General features: G+C 55.5%; 4 protein-coding genes across 14 annotated transcripts; 1 reads left to right on the top strand and 3 right to left on the bottom strand.

Moving 5' to 3' along the window:
• The first annotated feature begins 9 nt into the window (after window positions 1-9).
• Window positions 10-1,328, top strand: PFDN6 (prefoldin subunit 6). 4 transcript variants are annotated; one of them, XM_040249127.1, is made up of 5 exons: window positions 10-131; window positions 280-358; window positions 599-669; window positions 749-873; window positions 1,099-1,328. In XM_040249127.1, the coding sequence occupies exons 2-5, from the start codon at window positions 295-297 to the stop codon at window positions 1,226-1,228; spliced, it is 390 nt and encodes a 129-aa protein (XP_040105061.1). In that variant the 5' UTR covers window positions 10-131; window positions 280-294; the 3' UTR covers window positions 1,229-1,328. The 4 variants fall into 4 exon arrangements, with proteins under 4 accessions (XP_040105061.1, XP_040105063.1, XP_040105064.1 ...); XM_040249129.1 differs by having other exon boundaries at window positions 26-131; window positions 213-358; XM_040249130.1 differs by having other exon boundaries at window positions 27-71.
• A 491-nt stretch (window positions 1,329-1,819) lies between these two features.
• Window positions 1,820-9,227, bottom strand: RGL2 (ral guanine nucleotide dissociation stimulator like 2). 7 transcript variants are annotated; one of them, XM_040249120.1, is made up of 18 exons: window positions 9,096-9,208; window positions 8,701-8,900; window positions 7,364-7,447; window positions 6,928-7,106; window positions 6,748-6,798; window positions 6,361-6,658; window positions 5,839-6,090; window positions 5,657-5,760; window positions 5,480-5,564; window positions 5,334-5,402; window positions 5,093-5,167; window positions 4,527-4,559; window positions 4,286-4,407; window positions 4,095-4,190; window positions 3,901-4,012; window positions 3,504-3,815; window positions 2,868-2,982; window positions 1,820-2,738 (listed from the first exon to the last, which is right to left on the bottom strand). In XM_040249120.1, the coding sequence occupies exons 2-18, from the start codon at window positions 8,857-8,859 to the stop codon at window positions 2,530-2,532; spliced, it is 2,355 nt and encodes a 784-aa protein (XP_040105054.1). In that variant the 5' UTR covers window positions 8,860-8,900; window positions 9,096-9,208; the 3' UTR covers window positions 1,820-2,529. The 7 variants fall into 7 exon arrangements, with proteins under 7 accessions (XP_040105054.1, XP_040105059.1, XP_040105056.1 ...); XM_040249121.1 differs by having other exon boundaries at window positions 2,078-2,738; window positions 3,504-3,794; window positions 9,096-9,199; XM_040249125.1 differs by lacking the exon at window positions 8,701-8,900 and having other exon boundaries at window positions 9,096-9,227.
• A 701-nt stretch (window positions 9,228-9,928) lies between these two features.
• On the bottom strand, window positions 9,929-19,753 carry LOC120869839 (TAP binding protein). The gene is made up of 8 exons (XM_040249119.1): window positions 19,507-19,753; window positions 19,211-19,381; window positions 18,717-18,977; window positions 12,799-13,197; window positions 12,061-12,402; window positions 11,881-11,970; window positions 11,713-11,747; window positions 9,929-11,023 (listed from the first exon to the last, which is right to left on the bottom strand). Exons 1-8 carry the CDS (start codon window positions 19,541-19,543, stop codon window positions 11,012-11,014), a joined length of 1,347 nt encoding a protein of 448 aa, XP_040105053.1. The 5' UTR covers window positions 19,544-19,753; the 3' UTR covers window positions 9,929-11,011.
• ZBTB22 (zinc finger and BTB domain containing 22) lies at window positions 19,550-23,761 on the bottom strand. 2 transcript variants are annotated; one of them, XR_005722644.1, is made up of 3 exons: window positions 20,570-23,761; window positions 19,869-19,942; window positions 19,550-19,642 (listed from the first exon to the last, which is right to left on the bottom strand). XR_005722644.1 is itself a non-coding variant. In XM_040249118.1 (1 exon), the coding sequence occupies exon 1, from the start codon at window positions 22,535-22,537 to the stop codon at window positions 20,531-20,533; it is 2,007 nt and encodes a 668-aa protein (XP_040105052.1). In that variant the 5' UTR covers window positions 22,538-23,761; the 3' UTR covers window positions 19,916-20,530. The 2 variants fall into 2 exon arrangements, 1 of the variants encoding a protein (XP_040105052.1); XM_040249118.1 differs by lacking the exon at window positions 19,550-19,642 and having other exon boundaries at window positions 19,916-23,761.
• Window positions 23,762-23,766: the final 5 nt, after the last annotated feature.

The following is a 23,766-nucleotide window of genomic DNA, read 5'->3' as shown; positions in this document are numbered from 1 at the left end:
ACAGCTTCCGGTGCCGTCTTTCCCCAGCATTCTCTATTTACTTCCGGGTTCACCAATACTGAAGTGAGAGCGTGAGTCGGGGAGCGGTTCGGCTGAGGAGTTCGGGGTTCTGCCACTCCCTGAGGCTGGGGGTGAGTCGATATCCCGGACCAGGAGAGACTGCCGTGGGTGCCCCGAGGGGCTGCCTCTCAAGAGGGCTGTCACCTCCGCAGGCCAGAAAGGGGAGCCCGGGTACCTTCCAGAGCGTGAGACCCAGCGCCCCTCTCCCGCTGCCCGCAGGCTTTCGTCCCCGCCATGGCTGAGCTAATCCAGAAGAAGCTGCAGGGGGAAGTGGAGAAATATCAACAGCTGCAGAAGGGTAAGGGAGCAGGGTAGGCGTGACCTGGCGGCAAGTCGCTCACAACCCAAGTCTATACCCGAATAATGTATTCTGTCCCACCCCTGCCCCAGCCTGCGGCTCCTTCCCCTTCTCTGTAGTCTTCCATTCCCTGTCCCGCCTGCCCAGCCTTGCCTGCTTCCTCAGCTCCGCCTTCTTAACAGGACTGTGGTGGTCGGGTGGCACATGAGATGTCTCTAAACAAACCTTTTCATCCGCCAGACTTGAGTAAATCCATGTCAGGGAGGCAGAAACTAGAGGCACAACTAACAGAAAATAATATCGTGAAGGAGGTGAGAGACTGAGATTTGTGGGGCGAGGGGGGGACCTGTCCTGGAAGTGATTCTGATGTTTTTCCCACTCCTCCATCAGGAACTGGCCCTGCTGGATGGGTCCAACGTGGTGTTTAAACTTCTGGGGCCCGTGTTGGTCAAACAGGAGCTGGGGGAAGCTCGGGCCACAGTGGGGAAAAGGCTGGACTACATCACAGCTGAGATGTGAGTCTTCCTTCCACCCCACTGTGATGTACCTGATCCGTTGGGAATAAAGGTGTTGAGAAACCTTTGTAGAGTCATTCTCCAGAGTAGCCCCCATTTGAGCAGGTTCTTGAACTCCTTCCCTTTTCTTCATACTCCCCTTAGAGCTCAAGTTTCTGACCAATCTCATCTTCAGCACCCTCAAGAGTCTAATTTCTCCTTATTTGCTTTTTTGCCTTTCCTCAGTAAGCGATATGAATCCCAGCTCCGAGACCTAGAGCAGCAGTCAGAACAACAGAGGGAGACCCTTGCTCAGCTGCAGCAGGAGTTTCAGCGGGCGCAGGCGGCAAAGGCAGGGGCTCCTGGGAAAGCCTGACCCTGTCCTGGGGGGTGGGGGTGGGGAGGAATGAGGCAGCTCTAGGGTCTATACTGTAGCTAATAAAATGTGAAAATACCTAGCGTGTTCTGACCAGCCACTTCTGTTGTAATTGTCTCCATCCTTTCCTCTGGTCCCTTCCCCCTCACCTATATATCACCTGCATTACTCACTCAGATCCAAATTTGTGCACTGGAATTTCTGTGTGGTAGAGTAACCCTTCTTTCTTGAGACTAAACTCCGAAATGTCTCAAACCTAATCCTTGCCTGTATATGCAAGCCTTAACTCTCTTCTTCATTGGAAGCAACCAAGAAAAGGGAATTGACAGTGAAACAATTTGGGGGAAAGTTAAGTTTCATTGAAAAACTCACAATTCTCTAATCTTCCTCTTTTGCTGATTTCTTGTCATCCTCAAAATAGCCCTGGTCTCTTTTCTTCCTAGACTTTGTTTAAATGTAGCTTAAATTGATTTCAGATCCCAGCACATAATGCAGTGTGATCTTCTAAGACCTCCAAGTTTGTACATTGTCCACGAAGTGGTTCTTCCATTTCTTTGTCCTAAAATTGTCTTAGGAATTCAGAGCCAAGGGTGTTTTTCATACCGATCGCTTTAATTGGGTACTTGATGTGGGTGCGTAACAACTGAGGAGAAAAATGTAAGAGCCAATAAAGGGACCAGGGGTGGGGAGGTTGCTGGGGAGGCATAAACCGTTCTGAGGAAACTGTTCCCACCAAGCCCTTGCATCCAGCTTTTGCGGACAGATGCGGTTGGACCCCTTCCCCACAGGGTCTGCCTCCCGCCAGCCCCTCGCCCCTGGCGGCCAGTCTGCAGCCTGAGGGCAGGAGTGGAGCTCACGTAGTGTCTGGTTCATTAGTGTTGCCACGGTGACAGGAGCCTCCAGAGTAGGAAGAGGAGGCTCCTGCGAGCAACTTTTTCTTGCCATTCCCTTCCCCCGGGACTCAGAGCCTCTAGGCTTTTCCTCTCTCCCTCCTCCAGGCCTTTCCTTGGCCCTTGGCATGCTAGGATGTGGCCAGGAATCAAAAACAGATCTTTTCCCCAGCACTAGCTGTGGGCTGCGTTCATGGCAGGTGAGAAGCTATACACAGCCATCCAGCTTAGGCACCAAGATTACCAGTTGCACAGGGCTGAGTCTTGGCTGTCTGGTAAACCAGTGGTGCTTCCCTGCCCCTTGGCCACCCTTTTGGATATTTTCCCCATGCGGCAACGGCCACCATTCAGGATGGCTCCCCACATTTGGAATGGCCACCATGAATTCTATGAGCCAACAAGGCTTCCTCCTCAGAACAGTGCCCGGGCAATCTTCCTCCCTGTGGCCTTGATCCTGGGAAAGGAACCGCCTCCTCCCTCGCTTGGGGGAGTTCCCGAGGCAGAAGGGCCACTGGCGAGGCCCACTGTAGTGCTGGAGGGCCGCCGTCGCCGCAGGAGGAAATCATGTGAGGCTCCATCCATAGCGTAGAAGACGTTGGCCGAGGCGGGGATGGTCAGCTCTGCAGGTTCGGAGAAAGATGTCAAGCACAGTCATTCCCGCACAACCCCCGGGTGTGGCACCATTCCCACCGGCGGACACCACTTGGGCACCACTCCTCCCGAGTCTGCCTTCCCTCCCGGCCCCTGACCTCGCTCCCCTGGGAGCAGCTGCACAAGCTCGTACTCCGAAGCTACCGCAGAATCACGATTGTTTTTCTTAAGGACACGACTGATCACACTTGGAGCCTTGTCCTGACTTGTCACCTGGCAGGACAGCAGACCAAAAGAGCAATTAACGTAATGGTGACCTTGGCCTGGCATCCTTCCAACCCTAGCCACGGATCCCACCCAGAGAAGGCTGCTGCTGCTTAGTTGCCAAGTCGTGTCCGACTCTGCGACCCCGTGGACTGTACCTTGTCAGGCTCCTGTCCATGGGATTCTCCAGGCAAGAATACTGGAGTGGGTTGCCATGCCCTTCTCCACAGAGAAGGCTGCCCTTGTCCAAACTTTTGAGTTATCAGGGAAACCCAACATGGTGGCTCCCTGTACCCCATGGGCCAGCCCACATGGTTGCCGGGCTGTTCCCTCTGGGGAAACCACTGTTGGTTCTGAAAATCTCAGAGGACACCCAAAGTTCAAAGCACAGCAGCTAATACAAAGTAACTTTGAAAATAAAACATGGCTGCTAAAACCAAAGGTCAATTAAAACTAAAATCATCCTCCCATTTAGCTGTTGACATCTAAGACATCATCTCCACCCCCACCTCCCAACCCACAGCTCTCACCAAGATGCTCTTATAGACACTGCCGTCTTCCCCCAGCTCCATCTGGACTCGGATAATTCGGCAATCAGAGGCCCCTGGCCCAGGCGCCCCTCCCCCACATCCAGGCCCCCCGGAGGCCCCTTCTGCACCCCCACTGAGTGGGGACCCACAGGAGGCTGAGCGGCGGTGACCTCGAGAAGGCCGCGGGGAGGAAGCTGGGGGAGAGAGGTGGCTGGGGTCAGCTGGACTCTGCAGGGCTGGGGTGCTTTCCAGGGCGGAGTCCAGAGATGAGACAGACGGCCACTTCATGTGCTGGGGACCAACAACACGGAACTGGCATGAAGGCAGGAAAGCCAGGGGAGAAAGATTCACAAAGTCGGGGTCTGGGTAGAGATCCGAGGCCAGGAGCAGAGCTCACCTGGGCCAGCCGGGTCAGCAGCGGGGCAGGGGTTCCAGGCACCTCCTCTGCCCCCACACTGGGCTGGTCCCAGGAGACGAGGGGGGTGGGACCCCCAACAGAACCCAGCACCCTGGAGTGGCAGGAGATTGGGAGGGTCAGAAGGAGGAGGACAAGTCCCCAAGAGACTGCCCTCCAACCACTGACTCCCTCACTCTGTCCACTGCGAGATGACCAGTGTTGGCCGAAGCACCCGTGGGGCAGGTGGGTCACCGCTCCCAGGCGTCTCCACCTCACAGGACACGCGATGGCTGGGGAGGGAGCAATGGGCAGAAGTCAGGACGTGACACACTGACCCCCACATTCAGCCTGTGCCCTGGAGTCCCAACCGCACCCAGCCAGTCACCTCTGCGCCTCTGTCAGTGGCCGGAGCCCCTGTAGCCACCGCTGGATATCGGGGTCAGGTCGGAGGTCATAGCCACGACATTCGTTCTGGAGACGCCGCAGCTCAGAAAGGACAGCAAACTCCTAGGAAGGAGCCCACAGTCTGCAGGAGGCCCAATCCAGGGAGCCCTGACTTTGCCCTCCTCTCCCCTTCCTGGGACGGAGCCACAGATGGCTGGCATCTGGCCAAGCGTTCTCCTCACCTTCCTCCGCTTGTCAAAATTGATGTATCCATTCTGCAAGGGGAAGGGGGTGGGGTGAGGGTCCGACCCTGCCACAGAGAGCATATCCCCTCCCCCACACACAGGCGCCACTGGCCTCTGTAACTCTTCCGGCCCCCGCTCCTCCCCCTCTTATCCATCACGCCCTCAGCCCGCTACCTTACCCTTTATATTGAACATCACAGGTAGAAATTGTGGCCAATTTACAGAGAAGAAAACTAGAGATCAGAAAAGGAACTTGCCCAAGATCCCAGCTTTGGTTTATTTATCAAACTTTGTGTACATATGCTTACACCTCAGGCATGCTTCGAGCACTCTCCAAACAGTAATTCATTTAACCCTCATAATAAAGGGCTGATGTAGATACTGTCACTAGTTTCCCACTTACAGATCACTGAGGCACAAGGTTAAGCAGATTTGCCAAAATAATAGAGTCCTGGCCCTTACTGCTTCTGCCTTGCAGCCCCCTCTGGAAAGAGGTGGCCTATCTGACCCTGAGGTCTCTTCATTCCATCACCATAACGCGTACACACACACACACTACTGACCTCCAGCTCATCCTTAGAGGCTGCGTCCAGCATGACGAGGTCTTTTAAGAAGGTGCCAAGGTATGGGACCACACCCTGAGGTGTGTGAGAATCAGAGGGTCAATCACCCCTGCCACTAACCGCAGGGCTCCTCCTCCCTCTGCACTTTCCTAACCCATTGCCCCAGAACAAGTTTAATTCTCCTCCCCCTGCTGTGCCCCTCTTCCCAACCCTAGCGCTTCCACCCCCAGTGGTCACTCACCCCGCCCCGGGAGGCAGACCTCGGGGACTTCTTGGAATTTGGCTCCAGAGAGGGCTGCAGCTTCACCTCCTGACGGTGACAGAACAAGGTGACATGGGGGGTGGGGAGGGAGGAGATGGCGGGAATGCCAGGGAATGGGGCCTCACCTGCAGGAGGAGTTCCCGGCTCTGGGAATAGTTATCCTCCTCAGAGAAAATCTGGCAGAGGCTGGAGAAGACTCTGAGGCTGTCCCTGGGGGGTGGGGGGCAGCGGCCTTGAGGAGGGGCCTAGCTCAGCTCCCCGCTCCCAGCCCTGACTCCCCTCCAGGGCCCCGTCCTCCCCACCTGGTTGCTTCCCCCCAGGCTGCCCGAAGCCTATGGATGGGGCTGGATTGAAGGGCTGATACCACAGCATACACTGAAGAGAAATTTCGGAGCAGACGGCACTCCTGTGGGGTCACAGAGATCACAGCTTTGGGACCTCTTTCCACACCTTGATCCCCAACAGGGCCAAGCCTCTCTCTTACCTCTGCCACGCGGATCCACTTCTCCAAGAGCCGGGCCCTCTGGGGAGGACGAAGCGGCCGTACGGTCACCTCTCCAAGCCCTTCTCCGGTTGAGGTGGCCCCCAGGACAGAGCTGACCACTGCCCCTGCCACCCTGTTGAACTGTGTGACGGTCGCCCGGACAGATGGGCAGAGGTGAGAGTGTCCTGGCCGGTCTCTGTGACCCCACAGGCCCCCCAGGCACTGAGAGGGGACCAGATTGAGAAACAGCTCCTGCAGGGCAGAGGTAAGAGGTTAAAGTTCACAGTCAAGTGAGGTCAGCCTTCCAGTGTCAGGGGTGTGAGGATCTCAGGTGGCCAAGGAACCAGAGGGGCATGGGGTTTGAAGGGCAACAATCAAGGGGAAACGGGGAAAGGTCAAAACTGGGTGGACAGAGGAGGCTGGGAGCTGGACCAGGAAGGACTGGAAGCCAGGTAAGGATGTGGAGTTAGGGACAGGTTAGTAGGGGGGCAGGGGTCATGGGGTCAGAGGTCAGGGTCTCACCGCATCTAGCAGGGTCAGCTGTTCGGCCAAGTGGTCAGCGAGGTACACCAGGACATCCGTGGGGTCAGCAGGGGGATCGCCGGGGAGGGCCAGGGGCTTAGGAAGTTCGGGGGTCTGGGGGTCCACCCGGGACCGGAGGTTGCGGATGAGGTCAGCGCTGCCCCCCCCAATACCCTCCCCTGCTGCATACCCTGTCCGAAGAAAGAAGCTCTCAAGCCGGTCAAGCTGACCCTTGACCTCAGAGCCAAAATCCTCAGGGTGAGAGGCCAGCCAGGTTGACAGTACAGAGATGGCTACCCTGAGAGAAGGGGAATTCACCAGGGATTAGATGTCAGGCTGCTGCTTGGCCGCAGAAAACTGTGAAGTCAAGAATCAGGGGTCACTTACCCTTTTGTCCTCTCTAGCTCATCAGCAGGATGAGATTCAAGAGCTTCCAGCCTGGGGAAGGGAAGAGATTCTATGTGTCCGTGTTTTCAAAACCCTAGTGGTTTTGACTATTTGGGTGGGATGTTCTGGCTTTAGAAAGTCAAGACATGTCAATGACCCTTGGTCCCTTATTAGCCTGACCTGTCAACCATAAGCCCTAGCAGGGCAGGCGAGGAGGTGAAAGCCCGGTGAGTGGCCAGGAAGGCTGCTGTGAAGGTCACGTCAGCCCCTGATGTACGGGCGTCCAGCAGGTATCTGACCAGGGCCTCCAGGGTGCCAGCTCGGAGTTTCCGGGAGGAACGCGGAGGAGGCCTTGGGGCCTGGGGGAGACAGAGCGCCAGCCACTGACCCTTTTTTCAATTCTCCCCCGCTAGATCTCTGGGAGAAATCCAAGACCTAGGAGATGATTCAGCCTCATTGTATTAGGATTCAGAGAGGGCAAATGACTCGAACTAAGTCACACAGCTGAGTCCAGTCTCCAAACTTCCAAGCTAGTATTCTGGCCAGAAAGTCAGCAGGAGGCAGGGGAACTGGGAGGTGGTAGGTCAGAGGTGAGACGTCAAAGTAATAATCTCACCAAAGGATCACGAGGCTGGTACTGGCGGCTTGTGACTGTAAAGGTAGCACCATCCTCCTCCTCCTCCCAGACAGACACAGGGGCCTGGAGGAGCAAGGGAGGGGGGTCAGCCGGTTCCACGCCCCGCCCCACTGCCCAAGCCTCGCCCCTAGGCCCTGCTCCTCCCTCTGCGCCCCTCACCTGTTGCGGAGGGGGACAGTACCAACGAGTACGAGGGGTGGGGGGAGCTGGTGACCCCAGGTCTTCCCCACTGGGGCCCAGACAGCCCCCCCCAAGCCGCCTCAGGGCCCGGTGGAGTCTAAGGGGTTGCAGTGGGGAGTTGGATGGAATGCAGGAACCCTGAGCCTGGGGACCGCTGCAGCCCCTCCCCCCAAGAGCTGAACGCTTGAACAGCCAAGAATCAAGGGGCAAAGGTAGGAGGAGGGGGAAGCAAGAGAGGCAGAAAGCTTGAGGCAGAGACCTTGAGAAGCTGAGACCTCAGTCACGGGCACAACCTCATGCTCCGCCCTCCCCCGCAGGAATTAGCCAAGCCCAAAGAGTAAGTCGCCTTAGCCCCCTTTCCCCGGGTCCCTCCTCAGCTCTGGAGACCCCCCTCAGGGCGGCGGCGCCGATCCCAATACAGGAAGGAGAAGGGGAAGTGGGGACGGTGTGTGTGTGTTGGAGCAGGGGGTGGTTTAGACTCACAGAGTCATGTGACCCCGGCCGCTCCCCCAACCGATCCCGAAAAACCAGCCCTGCTAGTCACCCAGTCAGTCCTCACTGACTCTGGACAAGAGCGTCCAAAATTTCGGGGCCCCAAATCCAACTTTCGGCCCCTCTTGAGGCCCGAATCCTACTGCTGCCACCTCCATTAGCCCCGAAGAGAAGCAGGTGACCACCAGCCACTCGGCCCGGGACGGCCCTCGACGGTCCGAGAGCCTCGGCTCCCCACCTCCGCCCAGCCCCAGGCGGCGGAGCGGGGAGGGGTCACAAAATAGAAGGGTTCCCTCCCCAATCCCGGAGTCTGAGGAGCGGGTTACTGTGGAAACAAACCCCTCCCTGCCAGACAGCCGGAGGGAGACAGGGACCTAGACTCCACGCCCGGAGGGACGGGCCACTCGGGCACGGGCGGAGAGGGCTAGGGACCCGCATGCCAGCCCGCCACACGCGCCGGGCGGGAACGGGGCAGGCTCCTGAGTGTCTGTGCCGCACAGAACCTCGGAAACGCCGGGGCTCCGCGCTGCGGGACACGGGCCGACTCCGGCGAGAGGCGCGGCAGGGGCCGAGGCAGGAAGAGACGCAGGGACACAGACTCGCAGCGGGGAGAGTCCCCGGGACACACGCCACCCGCGCCTCACCTCGTCGTCGTCGTCGTCCTCCTCCTCCTCCTGCCCCCCGCCCCCGCCCCGGCCACCGGGGCCCCCACCCCCTTCGGGGTCTCGGCTCCGGAAGCTGCTCAGCACGACTCCCCCGGGGGGGCTCGTGTCCCACAGCAGCCGCAGGGGCCGCGGGAGCATGGCCGGCTGAAGGAGTCAGCGGGGTCGGGCCATGGGGGCGCCTGAGGAGAGACAGGAGCGGGGAGGGGGGTCAGGGGGCGCGGGGCCCCGGAAGGTGGGCTCCAGGTAGTCTCCGGGGAGCCCCGCGGGGAGGCAGGGCGGGGGGCAACGCCGCAGGGGCACACGGGCCTGGCGTTGTGTGGACGAGGGTCAGGAGCACGGGCTCGGGCGGGGTTACAGGGGGCTCTGGCTCTGACCTGCTCAGGACGGGTGGGGGCAGCGCGGCTCCCGAGTTGCCGTTCCCGTCGGTCTCCGGCCCCCGATCACGTCCCCGGACCGAGCCTGTCCCCGGCTTTTCCGCACCCCCTTGTACGCCCCCCCCCCCGCCCCGCCAGACTCCCGGGCCCTCCCGCCCTTTCCGCTCCCCCCCGACGTCCGCCCGCCCCGAGAGCAGGAGCCAAAAAGGGAAGGAAATGAGGACAGGAGCCAGGGCCGCGGACTTAGAGGAGCGCCGGACGCTTGGGGGCCGGGACCCAGGAGCCCGGGTCTCCAGCCCGACTGTGCTCGGGGAGCCTGGAGCCCACGTTGCCCTGCGCTGAGTGGGGACAGGGATTCCCGTCTCCAGCCCCCGGGGAAGGGCGACAGCCGAATCTGACATTCCGCTCCTCGCGCACCGCGAGGCTAAAACTCCCGCAGGGAGCGTGTCAGGGGGGACGGACCCAGTTTCTCCGGGCCGCGGGGGCTCCACTCCGCCCCCACCCACGCGTGTAGCGGGTCAAAATCCACTCCAGGTTTTCCGGGGAGCCCGGGGTTCCCACCGGTTCGGGAGTGGGCGGGGCAGGAAGCCGCCACTTCCGGCCCCAGAGCGCGCGCGCCGGGGGCTGTTTCCGGCGCCGAGGTCGGCCTCTCCGCTGCCTTGATCACCTGAGGGCGCGCTGTCGGCCTTGGGTGGCGCCGGCTTCTGTCCCTTCCAAAGGGGCATCGGGTGCCGCCAAGGCGTTAGAGGCAGGGCCGTGAGAAGGAACCACGCGTGAGTGGAAGTGTCACAGCGCCTGGAAAGAGGGTCCCTGAGGTAGAACTGAGACATCCCTTTGAAAACACTGGAACGAGTTTATTCCCACACGATTAGACCCGCACCCTGCGTCCGTCGGTCCGACCGACCTGGCCCTCGAAGGACCCCTCAGCCGAGCCGCTGCTTCCTTCTTCCAGCAGTTTATTTGATTCAACACATTTTTTAATCTTTCGGACGAAAAAAACTAACTTCTTAAATTGAGCGCCCTCCAGCGGGCCCTGTGCAGGCGCGGAAGACACCGCAGGGAAAGGACAGGGTCGTCCCAGCCTTCGAGGAGGCAACAGTCCGGGCAGGGAGGCAGGCTTTTAACAACGACTCGCACAATCACTTAAATACAACCGTGGTGAACCGCACTAGAGGGACACGCGGCGGTCTGAGGGGGCGAGGCTGACCTGGTCTGTAGCCCAGGCAGAGAGAACAACGCTCTAGGACCCAGTGGGAGTGGGAGGCCGTTGGAGAAAAGGATCAGCTTTAGGTGTAATGAGCATCGGGAGGAGGGCGGGAGAGCGCTAAGCGGGCTTGAAAAGGTGAGCAGTGGCTGGAGCGCAGGGATGCACTGAGTCAGGGCAGGAAAGAATGGATTTGGCCTTTAGAGCACCGGTTCCTGTCCCAGAGGTCCCTGAGACTATTTCAACGGCTACGTGAGGTTTCGCCTATGTTCATAATAATCCTAAACTGTTAACTTGCATTTTCACTCTCGGTTCACTAAAGAACCTACACTGGCGTTTTCCTGAAGCTACATGACGTGTACTGACATCGTCCCCACAGCTAATGGAACGTGTGCTTGTGTCTTCCTGTGTAATAAATTGTTCTCAGTTTTGAGAACAGTACAGTAAATACCTGTGGCTTATAATCTACATAAGTGAAAGCTTTATAGAGTCCTTAATAATTTTTAAGAGATCCTGAGACCAAAAATTTTGAGAACCGCTGCTCTAGAGTCCTAAGGAGGTGAATGCCATGTGTCTTTTCAGGAGGCATTCCAGTGGCTCAGTGGAGAGAGACTGGAGGGAGCAGGAACAGAAGACATACAGTTTGGGGAGTTATTACAGTAGCTTAGACCAGAGAGGATGGTGGCTTCCCCAGGATGGTGCTGAGCTGGCCTCACTCTAGTTTCTGGAAGAGAAATAAAAGGAGGTGAGGGATTCAGGGTATTAGAAAGCAGGGCGAAGTGCTCATGGTCAGTCCAGAGAAGTAGATGTCGTGGGCACAGAGGTGGCAGCAGAAAGAGGGTAACATTTTCTGTGTATTTTAAGCCTGGCAGATGCTGAACCAAGTGCTTTTGCTCCTGCATCTTTCAAAGGAGATGCCCTATCTCCTTAAATCCTTCCAACAGCCCTCTGAGGCTCTGCTGACCAGTACGGTAGCCACCACTCATTTGTGTCTGTTGAGCATTTGAAATGTGGCTAGTCCAAACTGAGGTTTAAAATAAACCACTGTTTTTGGAGACTCAGGATGGAGAAAACACTATAATTTCTTGTACTGATGACATGTTGCCGTGCCAACATTTTGGATATATTAGATATCTTTTACCTTTTTAATGCAGTCCCTAGACTATGTATTTAACTTTATATATGTGCCTTGTGATATATTTCTATAGGATATCACTGCCTAAGTCATTTTCCCCCCCTTACACCCAAGGAAACAGGTGTAGCCTGTTTGAGGTGGCAGGATTTAATGTAGGTCTGTGTGAATTCCAAGGCTGGATTCTGCCCACCAGGCCAGCAGCCGCCCTCTTGGGTGAGGAGTTGGGGAAAGGGGATAAAATGAGAAGGGAAAAGTAAAGGAAAGTGGAGTGTTGTTACCTTTTCCGTTGAATTCCGTGTGGCCAGGTAGGCAGCTGTGGAGAGAGATTGAGAAGAGATGGGATGGGGGAGCAGTAGGGCAGAGGGATGAGTGTCAGACTTCTTTGGGAGGAGGCAGATAATGTCTTGCTTCTCAGGGGTCCCAATTTGGGTGGGGCTCACACTCACCGGCCCAGCTCAGTGCCTTGAGGAGCCCAAGGAGGAGAAACGCAGACAGGAAGAGGCCGATGCCGTCCTCCAGAGAGGGCCCAGAGAGACCTAGCAGGCAAAAGGGGCAAGAGAGTGAGTCTGAAATTCCCAGGCACACCCCCCAGCGCCACCCCATTTCTCCATCCTCCAGGCTCTTACCAGCCACCTGCAGAGTGACCTCAGCGCTGCGCCCCAGGGCGGGCAGGCTGGGGTGGTGGACCCGGCAGGCATAGCGGGCCCCATGCTGCTCACTGGTGACTGGGGGAGGCTGCAGGTGTGCGGAGAGGCTTACAGAGCCATCTGAGTGATGTCTCAGGGCCGAGAGCCACCTCTGGCCCTCAGCCTTCTGAAAGCGACCCTCTGGGCCACCCCGAAGCTCCCACTCCACCTCCAGGCCCTGGGAGGGGTAGAAGTGGGACACGAGGCAGAGCAGCTCTGGGGGTGCCTCCCCAGGAGCAGCCCATACAAGAGGCGCTGGTGTCAGGGCCACCTTTGGGGGTTCTGGGGAGAGAGGAAGAAAGGAACATGAGGAATTGATCTACAAAGTGCTCCCTCAGAGGCCCTCTGTGTGCCCTCTGGCTCCCCAGTACTGAGAGGGGTTTAGGGGTTTCCTCCCAGGTTGGGGAGCCCACCATCTCCCCATTGGTGTTTCGCAGGAATCTCCATGCCGTGTCCCCAGCCTCAGGGACCCCTTCTCCTTCAGATTTGGGAATCTCCATCCCAAAGCCCCTTAGATCCCTAGGATCCCTTTACCCATTGCCCCTCTGACTCCCAGGGATCCCAGTCTATCTCCCCATATTCACCCACCACCCTTTTCTCCACTATCCTCCCATCATGGAGACCGTACAGTCCTAGAGACCATCGTCTACCCATGAGAATCCCCATATCCTCACTCACTCTGTACAGCAAGCTCCAGGGTGATCTGCCCTTGCAGGTATGGCAGGTGAACAGTAGCCAGATAGGTACCCTCCTGGGAGGGCTGAACTGCAGGCAGCCAGAAGGTCCCATTTCCGGTCCATGGCCCCCAGGGCTCATCGTCATCCCAAGCAGCAAATGCCACTGCCCCCTCTCGGGCAGCTGGCACCTGCCCATTCAGTCCAGGAGTCACAGCAAGTAGCAGGTGCCCCTTACCCAGGTGCTGGCGTCGCCACTCCAGCCCAAAGGGAGGGGGACCTGGGGCCAGAGAAGCAGCAGCCTTGGGGGTGAGGGGCATGTAGGCAAAGCTCAAGTCCAGCAAGGCATCTTGTCCTATTCGGATGCAAGGGGTGGGGGTGTGAGTGAAGACAGTCAGGACAGCTGGGGATGGTGGGGAAAGAAGAGTCGGGAAGGGAAGAGAAAGAAAGAGAAAAAATAGAGAAATTGGGTTACGGGAAGGAGTTAACTCTTAAGGACACTTCCTTGGACACTCACCATCTCCCAGCCCTCCCTGCAAATCCCCTTTGCCCTGGGACTGTGTGGGACCCACTGTAACTCAGAGTGAGCAGAGAGGTCTCAAGGTGAATAAGGGCAGCCTCTAAAGGCTGCTAGGAACACACAGCCCATACTGCACCAGCCCTGGGGATGAGGGATCTGAGGGTACTTGTGACACAACCTGAACCAGCCCACCAGTCTCCACATCCACCCTTGAGGAGCCAGGCCTTCCTTGGTTTGCTGGTGAAGACAGTGATGACTCATGACTGTCAATCCTATGGTGCTACACAGAGTACTGACTGACTCTGGAAGGTTCTGGCTCTAGACTAAAGCTGAACACAGACCTCTGGGCTCTGCTGAAGCAAGTATGGGTTGGTTAAGTGCCTGGAGCCTGATTGCCCTGATCAATCCCAACTCAGCAGCTGTTATATGGCCTTGGGCCAGTTAGCTTACTCTTCAGTCTCCCTTCTCCTAAATAAGGATGATGATGCTAGCACTCATCCCAAGGAGTTGGAGCAGTGAAGGGTAAGTCAATTCATATCTGCTACCGACCTGGATAACAAAGACACCTATATATAAAAGCTGCTTAGAATAGTGCCTGGAACGCAGTACATCTACAAAAGTGTTTGCTATGATTACAGCCAGTCATCTGCTAGACAAACAACATGTCCCAGCTGAACAACATCTCTAGAACATCTCCTGGCCAGCTCCAGTGGCGGTCTTCCCTGCCTTAAATGATCACCACCAGCCCCCAGGCACTAAAGCCAAAACATCTGCAATTCCTAAGATTCCTTCTAATTCATTCATTCGACTAATATTGATTGAGCACCTAGGATGTTCAAAGTTGATGAGTGGTGAACAAGACAGGCAGCCCCCTGCCCTCAAACTGTACAGTCTGATAAGAAAGACAGATCGCCAAACACAACATGCTATGCGCCATCCCCACTAGGCCCTAACTCTGTCTCCCAGATAGATGTTACATTTGTTTCCAACTCAAGTGCTCATCTATATACATTTGGGCAGTTACAGCAGCCTCCTCTCAGATCTTGCTCTCCTTCATTTCATCCTCCACACTATAACCAAATAACATGGCTGCAAGTCTGACCTGGGCACTTGCCTGTTTAAAAATCCGTTACCTAGGAACCTAGCAACTAAAAGCAGAGGCTGGAGCTAGAGGGCCCAGGTTCAATCCCTAGCCTTGCTTCTTACAAATTGTGCGTCCCTGGACAAGTTACCTAACTGCTCTGTCTCATATTTCTTCATCTGTGACATGGGTATAACATCAGTACCTAGTTCTTATGGTTATTCAGAGGAATAAATAAGATTATGCCTATAAAGTGCTTTAGAACAGGAGGGAGCTGGTGTATAGAAAATGCTTAGCTGTTACTACTTTCATTACTGTCATCAGGGTGAAGGATTTGCAGGGTATCTTGGAAAAATGACTTAATCTATTTTTCCCAGTAGTCCAATGACTGATCCTTGCCTACCTTTTGTAGGAATCATGTAAAACAACAGGCTTTTGGAAAAATGGCACACACATACATACACATACACACGAAACTTCTGATGATTCACTATCATAAGCCCCAGCTTTCAAGGAACTTGGTAATCTAGCCCCCAACCTACCTTTCCGGACTTCTCTTGTACCCTAAGAACCAGCCACGAAGAAGCCCTTCTATGACCAGTAGAAAATCTGTTGTCACTGGGCTTTTCTTCGCTTTGTTCAACTGCCAGAAATGTCTTGGTTTTCCAAGTGCAAGTAATTTTTTTTTTCCTCTTGTGATTATTTTTGTTTTTTGGCTGGGCCACTTGGCTTGCAGAATCTTAGTTCTACAACCAGAGACTGAACTGGAGCCCTTGGTAGTAAAAGCATAGCAGAGTTCTAACCACTAGACCACCAGGGAATTCCCTTTTATGTAACTTTTAATCCTAGCTTCTAAGGCCTACAAAGTTAAACTTCTCTGAACCTCATAGGACTGTTTTTGTTCAAGAGAGTAAAAAAAGGAAGCAATTTCATTTAGTTTATTTAAATCCAGAACACACTTTTGAATTGTGTGAATCAATCTGTAGAATTTATAAACAAATCTTAAGCTAACAGTGCTCTTTAATATGGGTAATTGAAGCAATTTTAGACCTGCATTCCACAACCTGGACTCTGTAAAAATATAAATGTAAACATAACAGGGCCAGAACCTGCTGGTAAGGAAATTTCTACTGTTTCACAGTTTGTATTATATAGGTCTATGCTTTTTTGTTAAAAGTGAATGATAACAACTATTATAAGGTATTACTGAAAAAAATGAAACCCAAATCTAATCAAGCCTCTAGCTCTAACTATCAATGTATAGGAAATGTATAGGAAACATGGAGGGAAAAGGGACACAGGAAATGACAGGATGAGGAGACAACTGGCCAAATATAGAATATGGGGACATCTACAGAACAGATGACAAGCCAACAGCATTTAAAGGGATGGGGCAATTACAATAAGAGAGACTCAAGAGACAAAACTGCTATGGACTGGATGTTTGCGGCTCTGCCTTCCCCAACCCCAATTCATATGTTGAAGCCCTAACCTGCAAGGTGACTGGAGACAGGGAGTTGGACGAGGTGACATAAGTCAATGAGGTCACAGGTAAGCCCTAATCTGATAGAGCTGGTGCCCTTATAAGAAGAGGAAGAAATAGCAAAGCTCTCTCTCTCTCTCTTCCCTCCCTGTGAGGACACAGCCAGAAGGCAGCCATCTGTGACAAGTGGAGAGTTCTCAGCAGACAATAGCCATGCTAGCACACTGATCCTGGACTTCTAGCCCCCAGAACTGTGAGAAAATAAATTCCCGTTGTTTAAGCCCCCCACTCTACGATATTCTGTGATGGCAGCCCAAGCAGATTCAACAACCAAAGAGAAAATACAGACATCTTTTTGATCCTGATTCAAACAAATCAACTGTAAAATAGCATCACTGAGACAATTGGGAAAAATTCAGTATAGGCTGGAAATTAAATCATATTAAGGAATTATTATGTTTTGTTAGGTATAATGCTATTGTGTGTAGGGGGGATGTTAAAGTCCTTATGTAATAGAGATGTTTACTGAAGTACTTATGAGTAAAATAATATGATGGGATATACTTAAAAACACTTCCAAAAAAGAATAGAAGATTGGAGGAAGATAGGTGTAACAATTTGGTAGGGCTTCCCTGGTTAAGAATCCCCTTTACAATGCAGGGAGCACAGGTTCAATCCCTGGTCCAGGAAGATCCCACATGCCTTGGAGTAACAACCCATGTGCCATAACTACTACTGAGTCTGCACTGTAGAGCCTGTGCTCTGCAACAAGAGAAACGGCCACAATGAGAAGCCCTCACACTGCAGCTGAAGAAAGCCCACGCCCAGCAACGAAGACCCAGCACAGCCAAAAATAATAAATAAGATGTTATTCCCATTAAAATATTTGGTAAATGTAATAACTATACAAGTAGGTATACGGTGTATGGTGGGTTCATTTTCCTCTCCTACTTTAGTGTATCACTGAAACTTTCTATAATAATTTTTAAAGAATGATGAGAAATACTATACACACAAAATATATTAAGAAAGTATATTTGTTAACATTTTAGAGTATTTAATAATTTATTTGGTAAGAAATAAAGTATAAGTAAATCCATACCGGCAAAATTATTGATCTGTGACCCTGGAAAGAGTCTATTTTTAATTTTACATTAAAAAGAAACATTTCATTTTCTTAAATCCCTAATCAAGCAAGAATGTTTGAAAAGACTGAGCACAGCAACTAGTTTTCACCCCCGGTGGTGGGTGAGCTGCAGTAGCGTTCTCACCTGGCCACGGCCCTTGGTTCCCTGTCCGCACTTCTTTTAGGGCTCAAGTCACTTTCTACTCTACAATTATCCCATGACAAATCTGATGAGAACGTTTCTGAGAGTAGACTCTACATCTGGTCACCTCTGTGACCCTTAAAAGTGTTCAAGGCCGCCCCAGAGATTCTGATTTAATTCACCTGGAGTGAAATTTTTAAGGATTCTTATTTGCAAACCAAACTGAGAACTACAGGGCCCCAATTTATTCTTGGTGATAATAAACATTTATTAAACCAGTGAATAAATTAACAAAGTGTCTCCCTTGATTGTCACAACAACAGGAAGGCAGATGGGAAATACCATCCACATTTTACAGTTGGAAAAGCAGATTCAGAGAAAAAAGGGACATTCGTACCCTACCCCGTGAAACCAACAGCCTTGGAAATATTCCTGCCCACTAGAGACAACCACCGTCCCCACAAGGAGCAGTTTGCCTCTGTTCCTGCCCTGGGCAAGGTCTGGGGACAAAGAATGGAGATGGATGCAGAGGTAAGGATTGTGTAGTGGGTGCTGAGTCCCATGGGTGATTCTCTCAGTGAGGAGAATGTCAGGGAGAAGGTACTGGGGAAGGCAGGGTGTAGGGCTCAGTAGGGGTTGACTGGCAGGTCAGGCTGTATCCTTTCCATAAAATCACACGTTTAAGAATTGCCGAGGACTCTGTTCCCATCACCCTCCAGAGAAGAGCTCCAAGAAAGCCAAATCCAGGTCGCATCTTCCCCACTTTTGCTTTATCCGCCCACTCCCTGCGCCCAAGACCCGAAAAGTGCCCAAGCCCTGGGCCTCGAAGCGGGTTACACAATGCAGCAAGTGGTCCGTCCTTGCAGCCGGAACCACCAGGTCCCCCGCCGCTTCCCTTCCATGCACTCAAGCCCAACATTCAGTGACCACAGAGTCAACGCATCATCACGAGCCCTAAGAGGAGGCTGTCAGGGGAGGTTAACGCGCTTGAGCACAAGAGCCTGTGCTTTGCTGATTGTTGCAGCGCCGGATGTGGGATGTGGGGCGTGAAGGCAGTTTTTTTTTTTTTAAAAAAAAAACAACATGGTGAACAGCAAAGGTGGGGGCGCCTAGCAAGATCTTGGAGGAAAGGAGCAAAAGTTCCTGCTTCTGAGACCCTCCCAAGCCCCTCGCCTAGCGAGTTGCTTAAGGTCTGCTGCTGCTGCTAAGTCGCTTCAGTCGTGTCCGACTCTGTGCGACCCCACAGACGGCAGCTCACCAAGGCTCCTCTGTCCACGGGATTCTCTAGGCGAGAATACTGGAGTGGGTTGCCATTTCTTTCTCCATTCTTAAGGTCAGATGTCCGGAACCCCCGCCTCTCCAAAACCCCGCCCCAAACCGCATTTTATTTTAGATTAGGTTGGGACTAGATGAAGCGGTAAAGACATTTTAACTGAACTGCCTTGATTTACAAATAAAGAAACGGAGACTCGACTGGGGAAGTGACTCGCTCAAGTCCGCAGAGCGAGTTAACGGCTGATCTGGACCCTTACAATCTACCCAATAATCTCCCATTCCCCTCTATAGCTACCTGTTGCCATGGTGATGAGAGCAGGCTCGGGCTGAGGCTCCGACTGTGGTCGAAGGAGGCTGGAGAGGCTGAGCAACGGGCTAGACATGCTGACCATGAGCCAAGTCCCGTCCAGGGCCCGCGGGCAGCTCTGCTCTGGGGTCAAGCCGCTGAGCCATTTGGCCGAGGCTGGGAGCGGGAAATAAAGGCTCATTTCGCAGCGTGGCGCGGGGGCGTCCCGGGGATACTGTCTGAAGGCGGCCTGAAGGGTGCCCGCGGGGTCTGTGAACGCAGAGAGAGGAGCTGCAGGCATAGACTCTCCGCCAGGAAAGAAGAGGGGAGGGCAGCGTCCAGGGACTTTCAAAGGTGCAGACTAGCCGGTCGTGAGAGACTGAGAGGGCGGATCGTTTCACTTTACAGCTGGGGGAAACTGAGGCCCGAGGTCACTGAGACCCAAAGGGCTGGGGGGTTTCGGGGGAGGCAACAGAGTTGGGAGCGAGTCAGGGATGACTCACCGTGAACTTTGAGGTAGCGCTCTGGGGCGAGGTCCGGTCGAGGAGGTGGGCTCTCCGCGCCCTGGCGCAGCAGCAGGGCAGCGGGTTTCTTGGCCAACTTGCCCCCGCCCGCATCCTCCACGAACCAGCACTCAATCACCGCGGGTCTGGCCGAGACAGCGGTCGCCAAGCCTGGGGAGAGGGGCGCGAGTGAAGGCACGGCCCCAACCTCAGGTGACCCGACCTCCCGCATCCCCGGACGTGGCGGGGCTCACCTCCCACCGTTCCCTGTGCAAGGAGTCACGGGGGTCGCTCACCCAAAGCCACAGCGAGGAGCAGGGACAGGCGCTTCATGGCGCTCGGATTTCTCAGCTCTGAAGCCGCCTCTTCCTCCTTTCGCTTTCACTTTCCTCCAAAGGCCAGCAGGTGGGGCGGAGGAAATCCCCTCTCAGGCTAGGGGAAAGCTCGTGGGAGGCAGGTTCTCTCCCCGCCTTCCCCCCTCCCCTGCGCCGGGCAGGGTTCCCGGAACATCCTCTCCAGTTGAGGAGTTCCGGTCTGGGGACCTCAATCCCGCCCAGCCCTCCTGGACTACCCAGCGCCGCAGAGTCCGGGAGCCTTCCCACACCCGAGGCGCCCCCGAATCCACTTCCCTGAGAACCATTACTCCACCTTCCCCCACCTGTGCCGGGTCCCAAGCAGACACATCGGGGTTGTCGGGAAGCCAAATGAAATGACCAATAAATATTTTAATCACTGTTTAGAAAAAAATAAGATTTAAAATAAAAACCTGTACTCCTACAACTTAGTCCCTCCTTGTCTCCATCCCCCTCTCTCCCCAGTGAGAATTGAGTTTGGGGACCCCCAAAGTGGGGGAGGAGAGATTAGGGTAGAAATAAAGGGCACATCCTTTTGCGGGGCAGGCTATATTCTAGGACAAGGGTGGGGCTCTAAGGCCTGGTCCCCACAACTACACAAACACAGACTTCAGGTACAGACTACAACCACCTGACCCTTGACCCAGTGACTCCTGGATGCTCAACAAGCCCCCTCACCCCCACCCCCACCCCCACCCCACATGCGCCCTGCTCGGGAGCTGGGGCTTCTGTGCACCCATCTGCAGGGAAGGAAGGGCTGAGTTACAGGGATACTTTGGGGAGGAGGGGCTGAGGAGTGGAATGGGGTAGCCCATGGTGCGACGCGGTTCCCCCTCCAGGATATATATACACAAGTCCATAGAGACAGGAAGACAGTGAGTTGGGAGATCACCTAGGGTCCACAGTGCCCCCAGACTCGTGATCCCTAATCTCTCTTCCCGGAAAGCTACCCCGGTGGGCCGCCCCTTCAGTTTGCTCCGCCGCCCCCACTGAAGCCCATTTCCACCTTGTGGACACTGAGCGGGGACCAGACGCAGCGGCCCGACGGGGGCGTGGCCCCACTCGCCTCATCGCCGCTGCCCCCGCCGCCGCCGGGGGACTCTCTCTTGGGCGGCACGGCCGCTCCGCTGGGCCTGCCCCCGCGGCCGGGGCCAGCCCCGCCCCCGCCGCCTAAGGGGTGCCGGCGCTCACAGTGTCCCCGGTGGCGCATGAAGCTGTCTCGCCACATGAACTTCTTGGCGCAGACGCCGCACTCGTAGGGCTTGAGGCCCGTGTGCGTCTTCATGTGCTCCGTCAGGTGATGCTTCATCTTGAACTTTTTGTCGCACACGGGGCAGTCAAAGGGCCGCAGGTTGAGGTGCATGTTCACATGGCGGTCTCGCATGCTCTTGTGGGAGAAGGCTTTCCCGCAGTGGCACAAAAAGATCTTATTTCCATCCCCACTGCCTGTCCCTCCAGGGGTCCCGCCGGTACCACCTGGCCCACCCAGGGCTCCTGCTGGTGTGCCCCCCAGGGTCACCGCCCCGTGTTCAGCTTGGCTCCCTGGCGGCTGTGAGGAGGAGGAGGAGGAGGAAGAGGATGGGAAGACTAGGATCTGGTTGCCCTGCATGTCCAGTGGGAGCAGGGGCCTTGGAAGGTGTGCTGGAGCATAGGATGAAGGGGTTGGTCCCCCTGAATCATCAAGCCCTGCCCCAGGACCCCCACCTTCATAGGGACCAAAGTCGTTGGAGGACTCACAGAAATTGACCTGCTCCTCTCCCTTGTCCGGAGGCTCAGACAGGGTCCGGACATCACTTATGCTAAGGGTAGCCTCAGGTCCTCCCCCTGCTGGAACCCTGGAGCCACCCCCCAGCTCTTCATCTTCATCATCCTCACAGGTCAACACCAAGTCTTCCTCCTCCTCATCCTCTTCCAGGTCTGGGTCTTGCGGAGCCAGGGGTGCCGATGCTGGGCAGCTTCCACCCCGCTTCACATATACCCAGTGTTTCTGTGGCACAATGCTGGGGGGTGCATAGGTGGGCCGGCGGAGCCCAGCCCCAGGGACCACTGCACCCCTCCCGTCCCCACCGTCATCACACAGCTCATCTGCCTCCAGCAGCAGCTTGCCAGAGGTAGCACCCCCACTGCCAACCACAGGGGCAGGGAAGACAGGGCCGCCCGTGCGGCGCTCCCCACTGCCCACTGCAGAAGCTGCAAAGGCCTCCTGGGAGGAAGATGAGAAATCAGTGGACTCCCGGGGGCTGAAGTAGTTGCTGCTGCTGGGGGATTGATTCTCACTGGCCCGGCTGGAGGCATGGGAGCGCACGGAGCTCACAGTGGCAGGGGCCACCGTGCCCCCACTCCCTGAAGGCACCCCAGCACCGGGGACAGTGACCGACGTGGCTGCAGCAGTTGTGACGGTGGTGGTGGTGGCTGAGGCCCGGCCCTCTCGGAGGAGTTCAGTGCACTTATCCACGATGTGCCACATTTGGAGCACGGACCCCACTGTGAGGAAGTTAACAATGTCAGCAGCGGCCATGCTGAGGCGGCCAGTGTAAGCTGAAGCCAAGACAGTCTCAAAGGCTCCTGGGTCCATGACGCTGGGCAGCGAGATGGAAGTCATGCCCTTGAGTAGGACCTGGTCGTGGAAGTAAGGGGAAGAGGCAGCCAGGACAGCACGATGAGCCCGGAACTCCCGTCCCTGCACCCGGATGGACACATCACAGAGCTGGCCCTGCAGCCGCTGCTGATTGAGAGACTCCAGGAGGGCACTGGTCACCTCTGGGAAGGACACATGTACCACCGCCGCTGCAGGCAGGGGCAGTGGTGGCGGGGCCAGCGATAGAGGCAGGGGGAGTGCTGCCCCGCTGGGAGACAGAGGAGATGGCTCCATGGTGTGGAGGGAAGGGGTACCCCCCCAGCCACAGGAACAAGGGAAGGAGGAGGGCGGCCGGGGGGGGTCTCTGGAAAGAAAAAGAGAGACGAATGATAACATCTCATAATGACACAGCCCTTTACAGTTTAAAAACACATTCACATTTATTATCTGAGTAACCCCCTACAAGGACACTATAAGGTAGGCACTCCTCTCAACCCCATTTGACAGATGACGAAACTGAGGCTCAGAAAGATTAAGAGATTATCCAAGGTCACACCATTAAGTGGCAACACCCACAAACGCAGGAGTCCTAACTCCAAATCCAGTGCTCTTTCTTTGGAGGTTAGAGAAATAAGGTACTCCTGGGGAATGGGGTGCCTCCCCTCAGAAATCCCCATTTGCCTGAGACCCCAACTTAATAAAATTTACCTTACTGGGGTTTTGTACACTTTTCTTGGGTGGAGGGGACAGGTCGGTTCTGGCATCAAAAACCATTTCCCTTTAGGCCATGCCCCTGGCTAGCCACGCCCCTTGCCCCCAGTTATCCCTAATCGCCCATCTCAAGGCCCGCCCCGTGGCCTTTTGGCTCCGCCCCTGAGTACCCCCGCCCACATAGGACCCCGCCCCCCGCGGCGCCGCCCCAAGCGGTACTTCGACCTCCCCTCCCCCCCGGAAGGCGCCCCCCAACCCCGCGCGTCCCCGCTTACCGGGCCGCGCGCCCCCGGGCCCCCCCCGCCCCTCACTCGGCGGCCAGAGCCGCAGCCTGGGCCCCTCCCGCCGCCATCTTGCGCCGACTCCCTCCGCCCTCCGCCTCCGCTCCGCCTCCCGCCCCTCAGGCTTTAAAGGCACAGGCGGGCACCCCGCCCGAGCCGCTGGGCAGTACTCGGCCGACTCGGCCACTTCTCCTTTAAAAAACAGCTGTTTCATTCCACCTTAAAGGTACCACGTCTCTTACGCCGCTAAGGACTCAGGACTCGGGTCTGCCGAAGCTCTCATTCCCCTTTAATTTGGTAAGCCTGCCTCTTCCTATTGGCGATGGGTCTAGGCCTTCGCTGCTTGGGCTCCGCCCCTGAGCTGTGGCCATTAGCGCGTTTACGATGTCTAACCGCCCTGGTCGCCCAGCTTCTGACAGTCCTCCTGAAGCCCCGCCCCCCACCTCTGGTCCTGGATTGGCTAGATAACCTTGAGTCGGCCCCTGATTGGCTTTTTTACTGCTACCGCTCGAAGTGGGAAAGAAAAGCGCACTCAGGAGGCTGAAGCACATTTTAGTACCTTGCAGAGGGCAAGGAGGCCTGAGGATGAGAAAAACTCCAACAGAGGCGTGAAGGCAGCTGGACAGGGCATAT

This window comes from Oryx dammah, unplaced genomic scaffold, assembly GCF_014754425.2.
Source record: "Oryx dammah isolate SB20612 unplaced genomic scaffold, SCBI_Odam_1.1 HiC_scaffold_11, whole genome shotgun sequence".
NCBI classification, from domain to species: Eukaryota; Metazoa; Chordata; class Mammalia; order Artiodactyla; family Bovidae; genus Oryx; species Oryx dammah.
Note: the sequence above shows the minus strand (reverse complement) of the source record. Positions and strands in the feature narration are given on the sequence as shown.